The sequence below is a fragment of the Mugil cephalus genome, chromosome 1, assembly GCF_022458985.1.
Source record: "Mugil cephalus isolate CIBA_MC_2020 chromosome 1, CIBA_Mcephalus_1.1, whole genome shotgun sequence".
NCBI classification, from domain to species: Eukaryota; Metazoa; Chordata; class Actinopteri; order Mugiliformes; family Mugilidae; genus Mugil; species Mugil cephalus.
In genome coordinates this window covers 10,227,919-10,252,626 of record NC_061770.1, presented here as the reverse complement: position 1 = coordinate 10,252,626, position 24,708 = coordinate 10,227,919, and the positions used below count along the sequence as shown (strand labels likewise).

Below are 24,708 nucleotides of genomic sequence, written 5' to 3'. Positions count from 1 at the left end.
AGTGCTACTGTTTGGGTCGTCTGATTTTCTGCTGCTCCCAGAGGCCTTGTTGAGGCTTATAATTTCTCTCTTGGTTCCAGAGAGGAGCAACTAAAGGCATAAACAACTAGAGAATGGAAAAGACAGCAGAGATTCTGGACTGTCAGATTTATTTTAGTATTTCGTGCAACCAGAAAGAAAGGAAGCACATGCATACTCTATCAGCGGAGACTAGCTACAATCCTGAAGGCTTTGAAGGATCTGCCCTTTCTAATTTAGTTTGTAACAAATGTGTGTTTTGCGGTAACTTTGTGTGCATGCGTGTGAGCACGCCCAAATTAAGTTATGCATATGCATCGACACAAAAGTGTATTTGCATAATGTATGCATGTGGCACACGTATTTGTGAGTGAGCGTCTGCCCATCTGTGTCACAGACAGTTGTGCAGCACCTGCTGGGGACGCGCCATTCTACCCTTCACTCTTCCTCTCATTCTATCAAGGTCGCCTCATTGTGCGGTCCCAGAGGAGCCAGGCAACCTCTCAGCAGAGCAGACAACACAGCAGAGCACCATCCAGGCCGAGGCTTTCTCCAATAACGAGATACAAAAGACATGAGACCCAGTGTGTCATTACGGGGCCGCATTCTTTCCAAAAATCAAAGCAAGAGGCAGCTGAAGAAGGCATCTGTCTCTGCAGAGCTCCATCTGAGTCTCTGGCTAAAGCCATGACAGCCAAGTGTTAGTGGAAAAACCCCACTGGCACTCTGGCAGTCCACAGCAGCATGCCGGGCTGGCCAGCTTAGAGATGGCCTTCAACAAACCCACGAGCAAAAAGGATGCCCGTCTCAAATGAGGTACGGAGAATTCAGTGGCAAGGCAGCCAACGTTTGCTAAAGCCAAAGCCACTGATGTATATTTGTTAAAGGGCGGGGGAGGTTGGGGGTGAGTGGAGGCATGGGGCCTGTGAAAGTCTGGACAAAGAAGATGAGGGGAGATAATGTAGGAGAGAGGCAGAGGGAGAGAATCGAGCAAACAGGAGGGGTGGAAAGAAAGACAAAGGGGACAAAAAAGTGTCCCCCTTGTCTTCGTCTCTGCAGCAAAAAGCCTTTGCTCCACTTCCTTAGAATAGGAAAAGAGCCTGGTTATACGCTTGGGCTGCAGAGCAATGGAGCAGCGACTTCTGCACTTGTAAAAACAGTTCTGTGGCCAGTGCACAGACAGACAGGCAGGCAGGCCTACTGAGAACCAACGGGGGGACATGTTATAACCATACCGGCTCCTTCACGATGGGACATCCAACCCAGCGAGAAATGAACGTACATAAAAACTCTTTCAAATACGAATGCTTACATCGAGATTTGAGCCTTAGATACTGAGAGCAGCAACAGTGGAGCGATGGAAACTGGCCCTTTATCAGTGCGTTACTTCATTAAATTAAAATGTGAAACTGCCAAATCGATATTACATTTGAAGGAAAGTAGGTTACTACATCCACGGGACCAAATAAAGAAATTAAACAGGGTTCTGATTTCAAATGAGGATGAATGCCGTGGCTCTACAGGAAAACCAACTGAGAGTGTGGTGGTTAGCACTGATGCCTCATAGCAAGAAGGTTCGGAGCCTTTCTGTGTGCGGTTTGCATGTTCTCCCTGTATCTGTGTGGGTTCCTCCCACCGTCCAAAGACGCGTTGTTAGGTTCATTGATTCTAAATTGGCCGTAGGTGTTGGTATGAATAGTTGTCTGCCTCTTTGTGTTAGCCCTGTGATAGACTGGAGACCTGTGTCACCCCGCCTTTCGCCCAGTGACAGCAGAGATAGGCTCCAGAAGACAAGCAGTTGCAGAAGATGAGAGGAGGAGTATGATACAGCCATTTATCATGAATCTGATCACATTTATCGGTAAATTCGTCATTCTGCTGCCACAGCCAGCACTAAGAAAAAAAAAAAAACAAAAAAAACACACTTCCTGAAAACGTCACGCCACAGTATCTAAATGTCATAACAGAACGTGTCTGAATGTGCCTCCAGCAGGATTAAATTGAAAATTATTGAGCTGTGCGCTTGTGTGTGCTTGTGTGCGCAGGTGTGCGTGTGTGATTTTGTCCGTCTTGTCTTTTGTGCTCATATTTGAATTTGAGAAAGAGTGAGCGAGAGAGAGATTAGCTGCACCCCTGTGGGAAGCTAATGAAAGTTATAAACATAGGAAGAGGTTTTCACTGGGCGAAGTAAACAGTCCCTGGAAAGAAAAGCTCTACTGTACGGAGAAAAGGGAACGCATGCGTGCACAAGGGGGGACTGATAAGAAGCAATAAAGCTCATTTTTGAAGGAAATTGTTCCCTCATTTTTTTTTTCTTCTAATATTCTAGGTAGAGGTTGCGTCGGTTGGCAACGATGACTTGAACGTCAAATGGAAAGTACTGCGCTGCAGTGTTGTGGATTCTGTGGACACAAGATACATTTTGCATGACTGCAAACCCTGCATGCAGCTCATTCATGTCCATCTGTTTCTGATTTGGGAGATGTAAATGCAGAGGCCTATTGTCGATTCCTGCGGAAGTGAAAGGTGACAGTAAAGCCTCGGGGCTCATGAAATCAAATTATTCTCTGCAGTGAGCTTTAGACACTTGTATGCAATCATCAGGCTGGTGTGAACTTTAAGACCCCTTGCTGCTTCTCTGCAAATTTCCCTACAATGCCAGCCACGCTTAACTGCGAGCCACACTGATTGGCAGTGACAGGAAATTTGATCCAATGGACCCGACTCCTTGTTAAACGTTACACCTCCCCTTAAACTTTCCCCTTTCTGCTGCACCGCCTCAAAATGAATCCTGATCATTCCGGTCATTTAACTTTGATTTATGTGTTTTAAGCTGAAGACAAATGGACTGAATGTATACATCTCAGTGGCTATATGTGACTTCCATAACCGCCCATCAGTGCACACGTTTGTAATTGCCCTACCGGATATTCAAAAATGTACAGGACTGAAATTATGGACGTGTGGGCTGACTTGAGCCTGAAATTCCTGAATTCCAATGTGCTGGATCCCGTCTCGCACACATACGTCCCTGTCATCCTCCTATATAAAAGAGATAATAAATCAAATGCAGAGCAGTGGAACCCTTCTTGACCTAAATGGCATTCCTATCAACCGCTAAGCACCTTGGCTGGCCTTTGAAAGGTTTTATTTCATGACTGGAAGAAATGTTTGGGGAGAATAAATGAACTGTTACGTTTTGGCCAGCTACACGATGAAGCCTTCATTTGGCCAAAGTTATTCCTGCCGAGGGGGGTAGGGGCAGGTCTAATAAGAGACAGGCCAGCAGCAGCCCTGTCATTAGCTGAGAGGCTGGCAGACCCCTGCTGCCTAATTGGCACAGGCTCACTGCTAACAAGGGCTTGCTACCAGCAGGGGAAACAGACCGGTGGCGGAGGGCGCTGCAGTGACCAGCTCTCCACTGTCCCCAGAAAGCCCACAAGAAGTTGCCCAGGGAACACCTGACCCATTAATGGAAGAAATGGAAAGCTGATGTCTTTTTAATGAGAACAATAAAGCTCATGAGCAAACTGCACCCCAGGCTTTGCTCTTTAAGAGGAGAGCTGGCAGAATGGATGGAGGGCTGCATTTAAACTGACTTGGCAGGCAGATTAAATCAGCTTTCATTTTCTCAATGATTTTTTTTTTCTTAGCCACTCGTGCATAATGTTTCAGCGAGCAAACAGAGCTACGTCTGCAGCAATTCTGCAGCACTGTTGCCCAATAACTCCGCAAGGGTTCTTCCTCACCACTTCCATTTCCCCGCAGACACACACAGACTCTGTTGTAATAAGAGCAGTAACAATAAGCAGATGACTAGTTGTTCTGTCTCTTTGACAAATAATGAAACAATGACAGGGCGGCAGATCTGATGAGTGAAGGAAGATTGAAGATTTACGGTGGCTTTAATCTCTCGCTCCAAACGCGTCTCATCTGGAAGCAATAAGGACAAAATTAATATTAAAATGGAAGATGAATGGGAACCAGGGGCATTTATCGAGAAGGGGAGGGTAAACGAAAGAGAGACGGGGAGCTTGGTGAGATCACATCGCTGCACACAGTCCGTTTCTGACAGCATCAATATAGTAGTAGGGCTTTGAAACACATGATCCGGCTTTTCACTCCACTCAAAAAACACTGCGTTTATGAAACGTAAACATTGACAGTTCACTAGGCCAGACTGATCCCATAAACCAGACTTCCAAGATCCTCATTTCAACATCCAGGGGACTTAGGAACATCGCCAGCTAATGAGTCCCAGCACGAGCAGTTATCTTGCAAAAGACAGAGGAGAGACGAGGAGGACAGAGACAAAGAGGCACTCGGATCCTGCTGCATGTGCTGTCCGGGCTTTCTGAACGAGAAGGAGAAGAACAAGAACGTATCTGCAACAACAAGAGGAATCCGATGACAGATGGACAACGACTCATTCAATAAATGCATTTTATGATAACAACTGTTAATTTTGTCACTTGTAAAGAAATAGCTTTACAGATGAAATGTACTGAATAAAGAACAGAGGGAGCGTAGGCCGTGAAGCCCATCTTACAGAGGAACAGCACAACAAAGAGAAGCACTGGAAACCAATTATTTTTCCATCAACCGAAATATCCACCATTACAGCGTGTCTGCTTTAAAAGTCAAACTGAAATTTGGATTTTCCAAGTAGTTAGTGGTGTTTGTTTTGATTTGTTTGATCAACGAAAATGTCCTTCATCTCTCTGCAGTTAAAGGACCTACACCAGCAGGAACCACAACAACAGCGAGGGTGACGACAAATCCCATCAAAGCGGAAGCCGGCGCTAACAGCAGCAGCAAACTAGGTTAACTAGCTTCCACTTTTGGAGGGACATCACGTCTTGATCTCGTAAAAGCTACAAACAAGTTAAGATGTTAAAATGTGGAGTTGTCGAAAACATTTCTCCTCTGCTTTTTTAACAACATCCACTCAGGGAAAGGGCCACCCAGACCACTGGAGACGTTGTTTCTTTAGATTTGTTGCTCTCAGAAAATGTCAAATTATGTGCAGCAGTGGTATTGTAGACTGACAACATCAGCATAAGGAAATAACAGGAATTGAAATCCAGCAACCATAATGAAATTACAACTACAGAAGAAACAGGTTGAAACCAGTTTAAATGCAAATCAGCAGGTTTGTGAAAAATGCTGCGAAACAAAACATATTGTTTGTGTAATCCACTAGAGTGGACCTCTTACAAACGACAACCACAATTTTTCGTGGACGTGGCCACTGAAGAAAATTGCAACAAGATGGCATGCGGACCAGAGATACATTTTCCTGACAGCTTACTTTGCCTTTAAATACGGCTAAAACGTTACATAAATGTGTGCATGTCCGTGGTGCTCCGGAGTCTGGTGGGTAAACCTCAGAGCAGGTTGGCTCTTCTCCTCCTGTCACGTCTCCATCCCACAGGAACGCTCTATAAACAAGAGGTGTGTCGGCCCCAGGCTACACCTTTAATTGTTTTCTCTGCTCTCAGTTCCCCCCAGGCCACTCTCATACCACAGATACCTTAAAATGCTGCCAAGCAGTAGATTGGTTCAATTTAAAAGGGTGGGTGGAAAACAGAAAAAAAAAGATTTCTTCTTCTTCTTCTTCTTCCCTTTTTTCCCCTTTCAGACTGGAGATTTACCTTTTTTCACCTTTCACGTAGGCCTGTCAGGGCTGATCCCGTTCTCAGTTTAAACAACCCATCATGTTATTTAAGCAGAATTACTGTCTCTTGCTTTGTTTGCCTCTACCAACCAGTCGAGTTAGTTGCAGTTTATGTCCAATTCAGTCCAGACTCTTATGATACATGTAAACGTAGAAAGATTAAAGGGATTTACCACCTGAAGCTCAGTATCAGCAAAACCATGAGTCTGTAGTTGACTACCAAGGGAACAGGAGGCCTTCCCTCCTGGACCAACTCATGCTAGTCGTCTGTGGTAACACTTTGTCAAAATTATTGTGTGAAATTCTGAATTATGATCAAATATTTGCTTTGTGAGGTCAATATTCAACGTTTTTCAGGCCAAGGACCCCCAAACTGATGGAAAAATTAGGCAGGGACCCCCTACCTACTCTATTAAAATCAGCCTAGTGCTATTTATAAATATACATTATCACTTTGAATCCAATATTAAGCTATCTCTTCATTAAAATATGTTAGATTCATGTTAAACTATTTAAACTTGTGGGGGAAAATGGATAATAAAAAAACAAAAATGTATAAAAAAATGTCTAATCAACCAAAGACTTTGCGACCCCCGAGGGGTCATGGACCCCCTGTTGAAGACCTTTGGCCTAAAACATAATGATTCCAGCCGGAGCAGATAAAAAGAGATAACCCCAACATTTACATTTTGAATATACGCTGTGTACTATCATCATCCAAATATTACTTCAACTACGTACTTAAACTTTCCCCAAGAAAATGTTTAAATCCAAACCAAAAAAGTCACGTTTCATCTTATTCTTCCCACATGTGCGTGTCTGCTGTGAATAACCTTTAGGTCTCTGGATGCAGGTATGCTGGTTGTCACTCAGAAGGAAGCCTTCTCGGCACCGGCACTCGTAGCTGCCCATCATGTTGACACAAATCTGCTGGCATCCGCCGTTGCCTTCCGAGCACTCGTCCACATCTGCCAGGAGACAGGCACAAAACAAGGATTATTAAGAGTGCTTCACAGCACAGCAAATATTACACGGATCTGTCTGAAGGTTGTCTGGGATCAAAATCCTGACCCATTTAATGTGGAAGTAAAGCAGAAACAGGCACGCAGCAGCAGCACAGCAAAAGTGAGGTCTGGAAAATTAAACATATCTGAAACAACAGTACTGTCGCTGTACTTCTCACTAAGTGTTGGCATATCAACATCTGCAGGTATTAGTATATAGGAAATGAAAGCATTGGTGCTATATGGGTAGTGACTGGTTAAAAAATCCTCCTGTGCAGAATACCACTGTAGCTACACAACTGTCATGGCAGCTCATTTTGCAAGATATTTTTTAAAAAGTAAGAGAAAGAGGAAAAGTGAGGCAATACTTAAGGATATGTGGGGAAGCTTGAACATACTGTATGTACCAAATATTCTGAAGAAGGTGTCAGGCATTTTTAACTTGTCCAGTTCACTTCTCTACAAGGAAAAACAGGGTGATTTCTTATTAGCACTCCGGGGATCTTCGTGCAAGATTTCACATCAATCTATGTTATTATTGTTAAGATATTTCACTGTGTGCACGAAGCCCAAAAGCATATAGTGCTCCTCTTTCCCTTTTGATACAAAGTAATGAATTCAAATTCATTTGTCAAGAAATCAAATGCATTTTGAGTCTTTTTCTTTTTCTTTTTTTTCCCCCTTTCATTTCAAGACCAACTTAGTCTGGGTGCAAATGTTACGCAAAGAGAAAACTCAAGGCGCAAAATACATGTTATGAAAAACTCGAGGAGTTGTCTTAAGCTGTGTGAGGAGGTCGCCTGAGCCTTTATGGTTATCTGACATGGCAGCACACCAGAGCCGCACTGAAAACCTCCGACTGTGCAGCACTAAGCCATAAAAATGCACATGCAGCACAAACCCCTGGCAAGTGGGAAACCTGATCCACCTGGGCCAGAGTACCTGCTGATGACGAGTGTCTGTCAGCCCCCTGACAGGAGGAATGCAGCGAGAGGGAGGTGAGGCAGGAACAGCAGAGATTGAAACAAGAGGGTTTTATTTTATTGTATTTTTTTTGAGTTGGGTGTGAATCCACCTCGAGGGTATACATCAACAGGACATTGTTCTGCCACGCGGCAATAAAGGGAAACGGACAACAAATGAGAGTTGCTAATGAATTATGTTCTTCCGTTTGTTCCCTCCCAGTGACACGCAGCTCCCCAAGCTAATTGTGGCAAAAGAAAACAAATGGAAAGCAGTGGATCATCTATTAATCTTTTGACATATTTGTTTATTTTCAAAATAAAAGCCCTTGCGCAATATCAGTCCCGGTGAGCACAGAGTTCCCCTGTGCGTGACTGAGGTGCAGCTCTGGAGATGACACTCCATATTCTTCCTTCCCCCGGAGACCTGGGCTCCAGTCCCTTCCTACTGACCACACTGGAACCTTATCCATCCCTCTGCTCAATGCATTAATAATCTGCTGTATATACAAGACTTTTTTTTAATAAACTGTCATGCGAAACTAATTTACTGTCTATTTGTCCAGTCTGAGAAGGCCTCTAGATTAAGTTTCCTTTCTGGGGAATTCTCAGCCCAGGCAGAGTCAGAAATTAAACTTCTCTCTGTCCTCTTCTTTCTCATTTTTCCACACACAAAGTCCCAGACATGTGGATTCACCAATGCATAAACACTCGCAGAGTGCATTCACAACCTGACACCTGACTAGATAGAAACCTCTGAGGCTGATAAGTAGGTCAGTGGCAGGTAGCGCTCATGACCCATGTCAGCCTGCCAAGTCTGCTGTCCCGTTCTCACATTCCATCAGAGAAACTGTCTCTTTCCACTGAAAACAGTGTGTTGTGTCGGCTGACGTAAATGGGAAAAGCATCACTCTGCAACCAAGTGAAGCAGAGCCTTGTAAAAAAAAAAAATAATAATAATAAAAAAATGTCCTGCAAAGTTAAAGTTAAAATTCAGACATAAACTCAGGGTAAAGGGAGGACAATTTGGGGAAAGGCTTTCATTCAACTTTGTGGCTGCTTGGCGTTGACCTCCCGGTGTCATCTCTGCATCATGAAAGTGGCAGCCACAGAGAGAAGACCTTTGAGCTGACGAAAGCTGCCACCAACCTACAGCTGCACCTTTGCAGATAAACTATGAGCAGGTACCAAAATAAAACCTCCACGACTCAGAGGGAAGCGTCCCGACATACCTATAACATCTCTCTCTTTCGGTCTGCTTCCCTCCCTTTGACTCGCGCAAACCTAAAAAATTCAAACATGCAAAGGCTACAGAAATACAACAGTCTTGAACGCGTGCACAAAATGGCCATGAGATATGCAACCAGCCTCAGACAGAACCGGGAGAATTCTCTTTCCATACCCTCAGCGCATCAATGAAGGTTTCATTTCCTGATTCCTTCATCCCTCCAAATGAGGCGTCGCCTGTCAGTAGATCTCCCCTGTTTAAATAGCTGCCATAATTGCCTGTGTTGTGTGCTGGGCAAGGCTGGCGTCCAAAGCAAATATTTCCAAGCGGAAAGGGGTTCTGGCATGGCCAGGAGAAGTGCTCATGTTATTTGGACTTAAAACATTTTTTAAAAATTCTCTAGAGAGGATTAAAAAAAAAGTGTCTTAATCAAGTTAAAAGGGCTGCCTCACTCCTGAAAAATGAGACATGTCTCTGTTTTATCCCCGCTTCACTTGAGGGGACGAAGGGAAAAGGAGGGTTCAAACGGAGAGAGAGATTAAGAGATTGGTTGTGTTTGCGGAGGCCATGTCCGCTGGTTTCTCAGATAGCCTTGACTGTATATATAACATTTGGCCTTGCGCAGAGCTTTAGAGCCATGTAAACACGGTGGTTGCCTTACAGAAACTCCTGAACCCTTATTTTGAAGAAATCTTTCGCTGCTTTTTTAAAAAGGTTCGGGGACTTCAGGACTCTTTTTTGTTTTGCAGGGGAGGTGGGGGTACGAGAGTGAAAAACGGCAGCTATCTGTCGACAAAGCTGTCCACGCATTCGTGCAATTGCTTGGCTTCTGTCTGGATCACACAGAACTGTCTCTGTGGTCTAGACAGAGCAGAGACAAGGAGGTGAGTGAACGGACACTGGCCTCTTTGGGCATTTCATTTACAGGAGCTGAAGGGGCACACACTCTTTAATAAGGCAGCAAAACGGAGCCATGTGCGGCGATCGGCAGCAAAACAGCTGGGCGACTGTAGGAGCCGACCTCGCCGCTCCCGCACATGAACAGGCGTCGGTGAGGAAGGAATGGCGCATATGCAGAGAGCTCCAATTAAAACGTCTCATTTTAAACAGGATCACAGGATTTCCTCTCGCTCTTTCTCCCCGTAGCTTCTGGGGTTCAGTAATACGACAGGGACCGCGACAAAAACGAGGGCACGCGCGCTGAAACTAGCTACTAGTTAAGCTTTGAGCCTCGCTCTGATCTCACCTGTCAGCCGAGTGTGTATGAACTGATATGCAGCAGGAAGTCCCAATCTTTCATCTGCCGAGCACACACTCTCTTAAATCATTAGAAGTGTGGTTGACTGTTGCAGACTGCGAGTCTTAGACACTTACAGTATTTAGCTTTGAACAATTTATTAGTTCCAGCCCTTCCTGTCTGCCTGACCCGCTGTTTCAATACAGCTAACTGATTCACATCTGCTGAGCAAACACGAATAAAATCTGTGTTTACTGTAGCATTTTGTCTTGAACTCAGCAGTCAGGCTTGATCTTTATGTAGATACATTGACGAAACCGGTAAAGGTTTCACTGAATTTGGAGCCTTTCGGCTCTGGGCTCGTCTCCCAGGTAACCATTTAGGTAAATAATCACAGACTTCAATTCCACGTCCAATGTCTCAAAGAGTTCTTTCCTAATTGAAAAACTATGATCTAAGATCATGCTAAATGGTATTCCGCTGTTCCTCCAAAACAAGTCTGGAAGTATTTTAAAAACAAAACCCAGGATAAGTATTTGGGTAGACAGTGCTATGCCAAGAAGGCAAGAGGCCCTGCAGTAATGTCTGATAGCTCGCTGTCTGCTACACGCTTACGTCCTCCAGACCAATCTCAGGCTTGAGTTTCCCCGAAAGCCCCGCCAGTGGGCTCAGCTGGAATTGTTCATTTCATGGTGGATGGGAGAAAAAGAACCTCAAGAGAAGAAAGAGACAGAGCGAGAGTGACTCGATGGTTTTCAGGAGCCAGCGAAAAGCACCAGTCTCACATCTGTCCTTTAACTCGTCACTCCAGCGCCTCAGCTGAGCTATGGAGAGGCTGCCTTGTCCTCGCCCGATCTGTGCAAGTAACAACAAAATAAAAGTGACTGCTAAGAAAGTTGGCTGTTTACATCTACAGCGAGAAAGCGAGGCAGTTTAGTGCTAAGCCCTAGCAGCGAACTATCCCGAACCCCTCTGGGTGTTAACCTGATCATCGCTGCCCTGCTCAATCCTACACATTCGGGAGCTAAAGCCTATGGTAACAGCTACCTCATCCTGTTACAAATATTCCCTGCCCATGTGAGGAGTCTGGAGGTTATCCTCACCGCTTTGGAAGAGTGGCCAATGTACTTAAAAGGAATGCATTTAAAAGGCTGCAGAGCAAATCAGCGTGAAGGTCTTTGATGGCTACTTTTTCCCCATCAGAACCCGGTCAATAATACATCAGTCTGAAACCTCCGATTTGATTAGCCAGCCTTGCAATATGATCCCAAAGGATTACAAGAGCACCAGTTCGGCTCAGCCAGGCGACAACTCAGACACTTTGTGTTAGATAACAGAGGAAGTTCATCTAGTAAAAGACTGCCATGTCTCTCAATGTGAGAGGCAAAAAACCCCCAAAAAAACAATCACTCTGTGCAATTACAGGCATTAGCAAAACACTAAACAGTGTTAACCGACATGACCTTTCTTGAGTTGCCCCTCCAAAGCTGTTCTTCAGAAGACCACTCCAAAGATGTAATGACATTGCTTTTGTGTTATAGATCATGTTACGTCTTTGGGGAAGGTTAAAGTAAAAGGGCATTCATTTCCCTATAGATTGCGAAGGGAATTGCGCTCTGCTGAATCAATACAAACCAAATCAGTGTTGGTCAATAGAAATCAAAAGAACCCGGCCCCGAAGCCATGTGTGCGGAGCCCCAAATCAGCTCTCCGGCAAAAGGGAACAACATGTTCTGATTGACTGAATTGCGAAAATGATGAATATAAGTAAACAACACAGTGACAAAAGCTCTTCCTGTGGTGATCTGTAAAACATCTGTACCGTCTATTCCAAGCCTGCCTTTGTTTCTTCCAGTGACTCACACTCAGGCTTCATGTGGCATTTCTACTTATGGGAGCGCAAGAAACATCTTTATTTGTGTCTTTTAGCTCCATATAGACGTGAATGTCATTTGAGGTTGAAAGGAAAGTTAGTGCACATGCGTATGATATTAATGGACTTGAGAGAGAGTTTAACGAACTAGTGCAACGTTAAGAGAGTATATTTGGGTTTCTGCAGGATCCAAACCAAAACACATTGGTCATAAATGCGGGGACTCTCGCGCTATACTGGGGAACTAATAGCCTTCCTGCATCTGGTTTTCATTCTAAAGAGGATGTGTGTTTTGGATTATATTGACACTGATTCCTCTGTTTTTCCTGAAACTAACAAAAGAAAAATCCTCTACAGCCTTGCCATGCCTCCCTCACCTCTGTGAGATAACAGTCACAACAGTTAAAAAAAAAAAGAAAAAAAAAAGATGATGTTCTTACATGCTTCACTTCTTCCCTCTGTTTTGAGCCGAACAATAGCTACGTGTGCGGCGAATTATAAGGGGAGTGACATCTCACTCCACGCAGACGGGAGCAGCGCGCTGTGATATTGCATTGCTTCCACCTTGCTGACTTTCTGACATCTTCGCGGGGTTTTGGGCAGACAGTGGAGACCTCAGAAACCAGAGCATCCCCACCGAGGCGCACGAGGCAGTGTTCTGCTTCACGCTCCGCTGCCTTCTGCCACCGCCCAATGTCATTATGTTGCCAACACATCCAATTACAAGGATCTGTGTGGCACGTGCGGCAGTGAGCAAACAAAGATGACGCTGCCAGGGATGCGTGTGCGCTGGCCCAACTTGTGTCACACACACACACATTGTTGAAGAAGCTGAAAGCAGGAAGTTATGTACACTGCCGATGGAAATGCAAATTAAAATCAAATCACTGGAGATTTGAGGAATAAAAACAGGAGGTAAATCCAAGGAGAAGCACCTTAGAGATCTCAGACTCTAAACTCACTGTGACCTTTTGTGGATCAGGTGAGTGTCTCCTTCCCTGCAGCCTCAGGCACATCTGGCCTATATAGGCTCTGAGGGTCTGACCCTGTCTGGGAACCAGCTGCTTAGGCTCTCTATTCCAGGGCCAAGGGGACTAATCTTTTCTCAGGGGCCAAAAACAGCTTAAACCTGGAAGAGGAAGCTGGGGCCTTAACAAGAATCCTTTGCTATACCTCTTCCTCTCCTCTCTTGTGTTTGTGTTGAGGATTACTCCCTTAGCGGAGCGGAGCAGGGGCATTACGATGAATTAAAATCTCAAGAAAAAGAAGTCTTTAGGGTGTTTTCAGGTCTTAAGGCAAGAGTCGAGATTTGTACTTGACGGCTGCATATTTATACCATCCTGCGCGTCTTCTATCTCTATTTGCCACGTTCAGATTTGAATAATGTTTCCCATTTAATAATTGATCGGCTCGACATCTCCGCAGGAATATAGGGGAATTCCCGAGTCGGATCTTTTCAAAGAAGTCTCTGCCCTCTTGCATGCAGGGCATGGAGAGAAAAAAAGAAAAAAGAAAAAGAAAACATGGCAGAAGCAGAAAAATACTTGAAAGCTCCCCGTGTGTTTGATCGTGCGTGCCTCACTATGACAAATTGTATCAAAGGGATCGATGGATGCAGCTCTGTTTGATGCAACAGCCACAGAACCATATATCGCAATTACACACCTGCACGCAAGCAGCAGCCGATGCACGCCACCGCAAATGATCCACGCACAACTGAACGCTGTTGCTAAATGGCTTGGAAAATAGCCGTGCTTTACACTGTAGCTACAAGTGCGCAAGCGAGGCAGAGACGGGGAGCGAGGGAGAGGGAGGAAGCGAAAGACGGGAATACTGAAAGAAAGAGAGTCACCGGGGCATCGTCAAGTCTGAACAGGTTTATTATCGATCTGAAGATGCGAGTGTTTTCCATTCCAGTGTGCCTTAATCCCGGCATTACACGCAGCTCATCAAGTAAATGTGGGATTGATATGAGCGTGTTGCCTTGTGCGCCCGCATGTTAAGGCAGATTTCACAGTGAATCATTGTTAAGTGCTGATAAGGTTTTCTGTCATCGCTTCACCCGAATGTGCAGGTCGCCACTTACTCTCCGCCACAACAAAACTCACGGCAGCTACCGTCGTATGCTGGCTTACAGTGCATAGTAAAAATGCATCTGGCTGCGGTTGCAACCGACAGGGAGATGGTTTCAGAGGAGCAGCCGGGCTTGACTTGGGGGTTTCAAAACAAAACAAAAGGAATGTTGTTTTGGGGTGGGTGGGTGGATGGGCGAGAAGGAGAGACAGAAAGGTGGAATGGGGGGTGGGTGGACGAGGTCTACGTTTAGCAGCTGCTAGCGGCAGGGAGAACAGGTATTTTCCCTTTGCTTCATAACTTTTTAAGTGTAATATTTCCTCTTTGAGGCTAATATGAACGGCGCGCTGATGAAATATTAAACCATGGGAAAGCTCGCACACTGACGGCTCACTCAGAGCTCTCAGCTCAGGCTCTTCATAAATTTTCCTCTTTTTCATCAGACTTCCCTTTGTGAAAACACATGTGGAGGCTACCTGCTACACGAACAAGGAAACAGCGAAATACCTGCCGCAGCTGCCTAATGAGGCTCAGACCATATATTACCATTCAGGATGTGGCATTAGACATGCAGAGAGAAAAGATTTATGCAGCCACATGGGTTACGTCGGGCTGAGTTTGAACACATGCGGCCTGACACACGCATACATACATGTTCTCCTCACAAAAGCCCCTTATACATTGTACGTTAACATGCATAATTAAATCAGCAGCGAGCCCTCACGCACTCACGCCCACGCTGTACACTCACCTAGACAATTATGCCCGTCGTGCGCCAAGCGGAAGCCGTCGTAGCATGTGCACCTGTAGTTTCCAGGGATGTTGATGCACTCGTGGACACAGCCACCGTTGTATTCGGTCGCACACTCGTCGACATCTGCAGAGAGGGCATAAACAAGGATGTGAGTACTTCAGTGACTGGACACAAACATGTGGAGCCGAGAGCAAGGAGTCCTCGATAGAGAGGTTTAATTTTTTATTGTCTTTCAGATTTAAAATACACTGAACTGTCCGTTAAAATGTTTTCATTAAACATCATTAAACCGTTTAGGTGCTTGAGGGCCTAAACGATCCATCTTCTAAGGTTTAACGTAGACAACAGACGTGGCAATCGGTTGATTCACCTGCCGCTGATGTCACTTGGGTGTAAGCCACACTTTTACTGATTTGATTGTTTGTGCCCAAAGCTCAATACTGATAGCCAGAGTTTTATGCAATATTTAATATCCTAAAACTTTGACCAGTCTCATGCCAAGGCTTTGCGTTTCCCGTTGGAATTTGATTGTTGGCAGGAAGTAAAAGTGTTAGGAGCGTTTTGTTCAGAGCAGCGCATTAAAAATCTTTCTACCGTGACCAAGAGAATAAAGTCAGCGGTGAAATATGCTGCTATTTATACAAAACACATACCTGGCCAATGGACTTTAAAAAGGAAATTAAGTTATTTGGGTAAATGTATGCACCCGCGTATCATCAGAAAGGAATCTTTGACAAATTAGCTCTGACATTATTGACATTAGAGGCCGACTGGTTGTCGATATGTCTAATAAAATGCAAACATTGACCAAGATATCGATCCAACTCTACAGTCAGTCTGTCCTCGCAGGTAAAACTCAAAACATGTGACACACAGGTGAGAGAAAAGGCGGAAAGATAAAGAGGGACCGTAGAGTGGCATGACAGCCTAAGAGGGGTTGTCTTTTATGGTTATGGTGACGGCTGAGTGGTCCATACTGAGGAGATCCAGACAAGGTGGATTGAGAACACGGAGTACTTCCACTCGGCACTTACTGGCCCATCTAGGGCCGATGATCCTCGCTGTTCAGCTCTTCTTTGAGGCTGCCTCTCTCAGGGCTTAATAGGACTTGACAGCAGCGGGATGGGACTGAAACAAAGAAACACTCTCCTGCTCCCCACTTATTCACTTCCCACACATCCCTGTCATTACCAAATCACAGCAAGCAATCACGCATCACTTTTCTACTCCGCTCTAAACCTGAAACACCCATTACATGTTAATACAGCACTGATTCTCTTCAGCTAGCTTTGGGTTTGTTTGTATTCAGTGCTTGTCACATCCAACAACAGCAGCTCCAGTGTTTCCATTGTCTCTTTAATGAAACCTAAATGATCATTTTGGCCATATTAGGAATTCTATCAAATAATTCTGTGAGTGGGAGATATGAGTAGTGCTAAATTCATTCTTCGGAATGAAACCATAACCCTATACGAAACGTTCTTCACTGACAAGAAGTCCAGCAACAGATGAGAGGGTCTCCAAAGAGCCCTGATCCCAGCATCATGGAGTTAGCCTGTGGAAAAGCTATAAGTTTTAAAAGCAAAGCATTGTTTTTTTATGACACTACATGGTAAACGAAACCATCCGTGGCATTGTTTGGAAGCAGACCCATTTAACTTTTAGTTCTACAGCATTTTAGTGTAACTACTATAATAATACATAAATAAAAAATTGACTTTAATTGTGGGGTTTAAAACGCATGTTTTTTGGTTGATGAGGGTCCAAGGACTATTTCCATAATAGTCTCCGATGCTTAAGCTTCATAATAAAAGGAAACAGTTTTTATTTTCAAAGAGAAAAAAATCTGTCAACAAAGAAATATATACTATATGTACAGCATCAGGCGTCATCTCATATGGGGAAAAAAATACCCTTTTAAATTTCGACTGTCATTTATTTTTATTTAGACGTCTAGTTTGGTTTCACCCTTCACCTAGAAGCTGTAATCAAAGGAGACAGCACACGGCCAGACAGTGTCTTCCTTAACCATACGACACTTATCCGTATTGTTTTTTGCCGATTTTAGAGACGGCCTCAAGGAGCCTTGAGCTTACCTCCCTTTCAGTGGAAACCCAACCTTGAACATATTTTACAATAGATTCAATAAAGCAAACTTTTATGACCTACAGGCAGAAGGCCATGAAAAGTACTCGGTCAAGTAAATGAAAAAATAATAAGAATAAGAGGGGAAGAAAGGAATTGTGAAATATGGTTTTGTAATAACTGTAATAAAAATTGTGGGGTATAACAATCCGGAGGCTTTGGGCACACTGAAAACGGCTAGAAAAACAGACTTGTGTCTGACTGTCTAGAAGGCCCGCCTCTGGCTGTGGAAATATCCCTGACGGCTTGGCAGGGCCTACGACTGCCGTTTCAGTTGCTATCTTAATTTTCTTCTCCAACATGTGTAGGAAATTTACTGCTTCATTTCATCTTGTCACAGAGGAGCACTCTGCACCTGGCTTTTCCTTTCCTCTGTTTGTAGCTCTCTCCCTTGTCGCTCCTCCCTCTTCAGGAAAGTCTTAAAGCTAATGAGTTATGTTAAGTGAGACAGGAGCTCTTATCGAGGCTGCCACTGGCCCAGGGGCTTCCGTTCAGGAATATAAGTCAGCATGATGAAAACCGTCTTGCACTTTAATGTAGCGTAAAAATCTTCTCCATGCTCACACAGAGTTCGTGCCTCCAAACCAAAGGTGAAAATGGGTGCATTGACGCCGTCAGACGTTTTACCTTCGCAATGTTTGCCGTCTCCTTTATAGCCGGACTTGCAGATGCATTTGTATGACTTCAGGGTGTTCTGGCAGATGGCATCGATGCTGCAGTTGTCAAGCGCCTCCGCACATTCGTCCACATCTAGAAAGGAGGAGGGATGGGGCGGTTAATAGGTGAAGATGACGTCATATCGAGTTATCAGTTGTCAGCCCCATCAGCCCCATTTACATACAGTCGACCAGCTCCAAGAAAGGCACAAATACAAACATGTTTGCTTCTATGCACATTTATTCTGTTAGGCTCCGTGAGGCAGCACACAAACTCCTGGAACTAACGTGCTACGACAATGAGGACTCGTTAGTCTTTATTTGATCAAGGCATGTTTTGATGGTGAAGAAAGAAAGGCCGGGGAAGGGAATCACATCTGCATCACATTTCAAACGAAACCACAACTAATGTCAACTTCACAGAGCTGCTGGAGAAAAGGCCAAAAACATCACAAATATCAACAGTATAATGCCTATGGAGGGATAATTTTGTGGAAGGTCATGCAGCAGCTGTTGAGATACGCTGCCTTCCAGTAGAGTAGTGTTTACCGTGTTTACAAGGAGAACCTGTATCAGCAGCCCCCTTGCGGTATTTACGGCCTTGTGTACATTTTTAGGAAATGTTCGAGTTTAAAATTTGTGACGTCCAGGCACACTTACAGCTGATGCTTCCGCTAACCGTATTTTATGCACACAACTTCCTACGGTGAGCTCCTGAGTTCCCCTTTAAAGACGGCAGTGTGTAGAGTGGACCAACCTGCAGGCCGGCACCATCGTTCCTGCTTCTGAAACCTGAGCCAGTAAAATTATATAAAATTACTTTTGATCAGAAGTCTGCGCTCAAGTGCTCTCATTTCAGTATGAGCTTCAATCAAAGACGAATGTTCAGGTCCTGAGTACCAAACCCACTTATACTTATCTAGCACTCAGGCACGAATAACTGATATGGCCATAGATAAAATCGCTCAGTAGAAAAGGTAGCTGTTGTGTAACTTGCCGAACTGAGTTTGAATTACAAAGAAGAGAGTTTGAAAAGATTAGAATGGAAATGGATTTAACCAGAAGCATGATCAGGTTTGCCTTGACGGAGCCCCTAATCCCACCAAATCCCAGTTAACTAGCCCAGGTGTTTAGGATTACCCCCCTGCACACAGGGGAAGGGCAGCTTAACAAGGTTTACATAGCTTCCAATATCCACTCTTATCACAAGCCGTCTGCAGGAGCCAGCTGATCCCACTGGGAAATGACCTGTAATATAAACCCCTGAGCTTAGCATATATCAGCTATATCTGCCTATTCCTGGAGGACACGAAGTCTGCTGTGAAAAGAGGACAGTGACACAGCAGAATGCCCCAATGTAGTGGAAATGCGACAATAGCTTATGAGTGCCGATGTTTCTACAGGAAGAGCTCGAAGCCACAAGAGCAGGCTGCAGCTGAGTCCACTATCCATTTGATGCCAGTCAAACACTTCACCAGCAGGTCTGCAGAGGCTCAAGTGATACTTGATGATCGTGTGAAAAGTGTCTGAATCAAGGTTAGGTTTAATAGTAGTCTGAGCTGGAGCACCGTGGGTTCTGTTGCATAAGCGAGAAAATCTTATTGAATTATGGAGCAGTTAAACAACCGAAGAATCGCGCTTGGAGGAGAGCCTTTCTCAACAACATGCAGCAAGGTTTATGGACATATCTAGAAAAAGATAATAATTAAAAGAATTCAAGCAGCCTTGTTGTCACTTAAATATCATGCTACTACAAAAAAGAAAAAGAAGGGCAAGTTCACATGCGACCCGAAGAGTGACAGAGGCAGCTAAAGTAAATCCCAACTCTGTGGATGTATTATTAAGAATATACAGTGCACTCGCTCTAGAAGGAGTACTTGAAAGAGTACACATGGTCACATCAGCCTACTGCACATATGCACCATTTCTCTGGTTGTTCCCACCCACATGTTCCCTCCAAGGTCTCATTTTGTCATCACACTGGTAAAAACTGCTCTCTTTGCTACAAACAAATTGTGACTGGAACACTTGTTGGAGTCGGTGCAAAAGAAATATTGCACAGCAGCTGCTGAAATCAGCGCAGAAAAAAAAAGAGACACCTGAGTAAATGGTGCACGGGAAGCAGAGGGGGCGTGAACTCTTCTCTGCATGTTTCGGCTGCGATAAAAAAGGCCTAAAATGCATTTTAGGCTAATCAGAGCTGCTACATTTCCGAACCCAGGTCTCATGAAGGGTATTTTAGACGGCTGAAATAACAGCTAATAAATTGGGAAAATTAAATTTAAACAGAATTTGGATAAGTGTAGTGAGTACCGGGCAAAATTAAGTGACAGGTTGGTGAAAACAAGGTGGATGTTAGTCAGGGTCTGTTCAAAGTGACACCCTGAACATCAGCCTGCCAGATACAAAAGCAGTGGCCCATCAAAACAACACGATAGCAGCTTGTGCTTTCCAATTGCAGTTTCATCCTTCCACTGATTTGTCATATTTCAAGCGCCTGTTGGGTCTTTCAGTGTCTGTGCAACATTCAGTATGGAGCAGCACCTGGGAGGGTTTTGCCAACTTTCCACAAAGCCATTTAGTGCTGCAAGAGCGCTGTATTGATTTATATTATGCGAGAACAATATGAATTCTCCCGAGGACCAGCCTGGGTTCTTTCTCCTTACAGACGGCCTTTCAGGAAATGAGCAGGAGAGGCCGCGTGAGGAAGCGTTTTTCAATAGCAGAGGTATTAATCACAACAAAATATCCATCTTATTGTCAGTTTTTTTTTTGGTGCCAAATCTCTGTGGTAATTAATAATCATTATGACAGAAACTCAAAGAAGCCCTCTTTTCATCTCGTTATTAATGTTCCCATCTGGAGCTTCGGTCCACTTTATCTTTCCAGGCTTCCAACGCTGCCGACTCTCCCCCTTTTTTCACACATATATGTAGAGCAACTGCTAATTGTGCACCTATGTTTTCACAGCTCTGCGTTTCTTCTTGAGCCAAATTTGACAGCCTCATGCCGTTTTTTGCTTCTGGCAACTGATGAGTGTAAAGGATCGGCACCAGATCCGGGGGCTGTTAAGTGTCTGACGTGTTACATAACTGCCATGTTGTGATACATAATAACTTTAGAGAAATTATAACCGATGACAGGAGGCAGCTTGCACTGCATTTGGGGTTTTAAACAAACAAGCCACCCTCTATGTTTGGTAAAACCACTGAAACTGGTGAAATTATATAACTAACTCTGCAAAAACCTGCTCCCTCCTCAAAAATGTCCCTCCGACTATGAAAGCTGTCAAATCTGTACTACAGGGGCATCTTTGTGCAAATATCACGTGTAAGTTTCAGGTTAAGAAGGGTGGCAGATTAACAGCTGGTGCAAACTGTTTGCCTGCAGTGAAAAAATCTGGACATTAGTGGAAAATAAACAGAGGAACGAGTCGTTTTTGCTGATCAAACCCTAAATCAAAGTCAAGTGAACAAATAACACGCTCACATTCCCATCGCCTTCTGGGATGAGCAGCACAAAATGAAATAAATAGATATGAAGAAATCCCGGCCTACTAACTACAATAATCTATGTGTGTTGAAGCACTGTTTAAAAATCCACCCATGAAAGTTCCTGGTAGCATTCCAGCAGACACATGGACAACAAAAGCTAAACACGCCGGTCTTGTTGGAAACACAAACTTCCTTTGCCATAGAAATAAACATGTCACAATCAATACAGTCTTTGGGTGAGTCCAGGGGATGATGCTCTGAAAAGGAAAAAAAAAAGAAAAAAGCAGCGTGTTCAGTATAGCTAGCCTGGTAATTGACTCATGCCCGAGATGAAAAGATTGTGTTTTTCATTGAGAGCGTCTTTCATTCTTTTGTGTTGAGGAATCACAGTTGTTGGGAACAAGTCAAGGCAGCAGAGAATGGAGCCGGCGCTTCGAGACAAGGATGAATAAACAAAGTCAAAACAAGAAAACCGAAGAAGAAAGACATGTTGGGCAATGCTCAGATGTTTAAACAGCTTCCTCTGGGGAATGTGTCATTTTGAATATTGCTGCTCTATTGCTGCTCTCCTCTGGTTCAGGCACTTGAGCACATTAAAGCCACAAATAGCTCGAGTCTGTGTTTAAAACCACTGACATTCTCGGAATAGTGAATTCAATGACCCTGCTGGATGAAACCGAGACGCACGATAATGAAACATGCTTTCTGTCCCCTGAAACTGATTCACTCCATGCTCTATTGTATGCTCAATAAAACTTTAAACTTCGCAGTGAGTCAAATTTCTAAATCCCGGCACGCATCGTTGCAAGCACTTAACTCAGCAAATCAGGCTTTTCATTTCTGAATGGTGGAGGTAGAAAGGTTGCAGGGGAGATAAATGGGATTTATTATAATTGTGTTAAATTTGCCGGACAAAAGCATCCTTATGTCCTTGGAGGCAGTGATTAAGAAAGCTACTCTGAAAAGCCATTATTCCTAAGCAGGCTCCACATGTAAGGCAGAGCTGCCGGCTAAGAGCCGCTGGCCGTGGAGGTGAGACCTTGTCAGAGGTGCGTTTCCTGCCTGATTTATGGAAGGCTCTGGGATAAGAAGTGCATTTAACTGGGCCGGCTGAAGGGGGTGTTAGCAGGAATAAGACTCAGAGGAGAGTGCCCGAGTGTGTGGGAGAATTGTAGGGCCGAATGTGTGTAGTTCAAACATAGGGTAATGTTTACTCTGAGTGTTGAGACCCTTGCTGTTTGCTTTGCCCCAAACCTGCCCCCCTCTCAACCCATCAACTTTCCTTCAGATACAGAAATAGACTGATTGGAGCTGGGACACCCAATGGTGTAGCTTTACTTGTGCTGCCTGCAGCCAACTCAGAAATACTAGTTAAAACTACGGACCAAGTCATGCATTCAGTCAGTCGGACTTCTCCTGACAGAATGATTCGGTGAAACATTTCAACGTCTGTGGTTTGGAATCAGAAACATAACCTTCAGTCTTGACAAAGCCATTTTCTCATGAAATCCTTCATTTTCACGAGCGCCCGGCCGGAAGGGTGCTGGGTTCAATACCATAAAAGTGTGTTCTTAGGATCACAGTGTTTGTCATACTGTGTATAATTACAAAGGAAAGTATTGTAATTATCCATCTCAGAACCACACTTACACTATAGTTTGGGTTGCGGTTGAGCAGGATGGGGTTAAGGTCAGGATAATTACTTTAGGTACAGAGCGGCAGTCTGAAGGCAGTACGAAAACATACAGCAACACCTCTTTAATCTTCACTCCCATTTGTTCTAAATGATCCATATGATGTTCAACTCGCATGCAAACTCTGCTACAAAGAAAAACAACAGGGAATGGAAAATGTACTCTTCTGTGAAAACTCTAAACATGATAAAAATAAAGGGCATTATCAAACTAATATTATTATTGTCATCATCATTAAACGTAGTCTAATACATTATTAAGCTAGTTCAGTAATGTACTTTCATCATTACATCATCTCCCTCTGAAAAATCAATAAAATTCAAAATACACCAATCAGGCATAACATTATGACCACCTTCCTAACATTGTGTAGGTCTACTTTGTTCCTCCAAACAGTTGTGACTCATCAGAGAACGGACATGGGCCTTTTGTGGGTGTCCTGTGGTGTCTGGTAACACAATGTTGTTAGTGGGGGCTAACTTTGGGTCCTATGAGTTGATGGGAGGGGCCTCTATGGATCATCCCACAGATACTTGATCAGTTTGGGATCTAGTGAATTTGGAGGCCAGGTCAACACCTCATGTTTGTCATATTTTTTGAGTTGTCCGAAAACCATTTTTGTGTGTGTGTGTCAGGCTCCATCCTGTTGTGGACGGTTGCTGCCGCCAAGGAGTGTCATTGCTATGGGGTGGGGGTGCCTGGTCTGGTCTGGGTGGTTGCTACGTGTCTAAGTAGCATCCAAACATTTCCAGGTCCAAAGTAACATGTACCATCATACTGATGTGAGGACACATTTATCCTACTGGTTGGGATGTACTGTACCTTAGCCCGATCCCCACAACAAATGTGACGACACGTTGCAGTGACGCAGGCCACAACAGCTGTGACTGGTTTTAAAGGGGAAATGAAGCACTCAGTCAAGTAAACCACATTTTATAGACAGAGTTCCGCTATTATCATCAATATATAATAATACTGACACTTATTGCCGTCTTTCCGTACTGTGGCCTTTGATGTCATGGGGTTGGTGATTCCCATAATGGTAGACAGTGAAGTAGAGAAGAGAGAGGTGACGGTGAAAGATAAGACAGCGGTAGATGATCTATCCATTTGAGTCAGACAGACGTGGCATGTACTTGTTTTTATGCTTGTTTTAACATGTGTTTCCAGCTAGCTTGGCTTACCTGCTACAAATGGGGCGTTGCAGCGTTTCTGCTCTTTCACTGAAAGCATTGTCACTTCCAACATGTCCACGTCCCGGCATATAATGTGGAAAGTACGCACCATGGTGAAACAGGACAGAGCGATGGTGGATTAAATGGTCCAGCAGATGGAGTCTGAAACAGTGGCATCGGCGTACAATGGCCACACTGACACCAGGTAGCGTTGCCAACACACGCTTCTGTCCAAACCACCAGTTTCACCACTTCTTCCACTGTTAGTGGCACCACTGCTCAGTTTCCACACCATATCGGTTCAAAAAGCATAACCAATAGACCGGCCTCGAGATCTCTTTCCATTTCATTCTCGTCCATTTACAATGGCGTTCAGAGGGATCCAACCAACCCCGAGACAAAGTCTGCTTAAAATGGTAACTCCCTAGCAGTCAAGCCAGGTGGAAATGATGAAAAATAAACTTCTTAAATCTTTAATTTTAGCAACTTTTTAATATTTGACTTGACTAGCAAATGTTTTTTGTTTAGTTTTTTTGGTTATAGTTCCCAGTACAAGGACCAATATATGTACGATTCATTTCCCCTTTAAATGCATTTCCTCGTCCATGTCTCTTTATTAGCTCCAACCCCAACAGGATCCGCACAAAGCATATAAAGTAAACAAAACACATAAATACAGAACAATGGCAAAGCACCAGTGCATAAGTCCTTACAATGC

At 44.1% G+C, this 24,708-nt stretch overlaps 1 protein-coding gene across 2 annotated transcripts in view; it reads right to left on the bottom strand.

Annotated features, from left to right (window-relative positions):
* The window catches only part of scube3 (signal peptide, CUB domain, EGF-like 3), a 66,781-nt gene that overhangs the window by 31,628 nt on the left and 10,445 nt on the right, over nucleotides 1–24,708 (bottom strand). For both annotated transcript variants that reach the window (XM_047595357.1, XM_047595365.1), the window contains exons 2-4: nucleotides 17,599–17,721; nucleotides 14,824–14,949; nucleotides 6,529–6,663 (exon numbers count right to left, since the gene is read on the bottom strand). In XM_047595357.1, coding sequence (XP_047451313.1) covers nucleotides 6,529–6,663; nucleotides 14,824–14,949; nucleotides 17,599–17,721 — 384 coding nt within the window. The remainder of the gene's footprint in view (nucleotides 1–6,528; nucleotides 6,664–14,823; nucleotides 14,950–17,598; nucleotides 17,722–24,708) is intronic.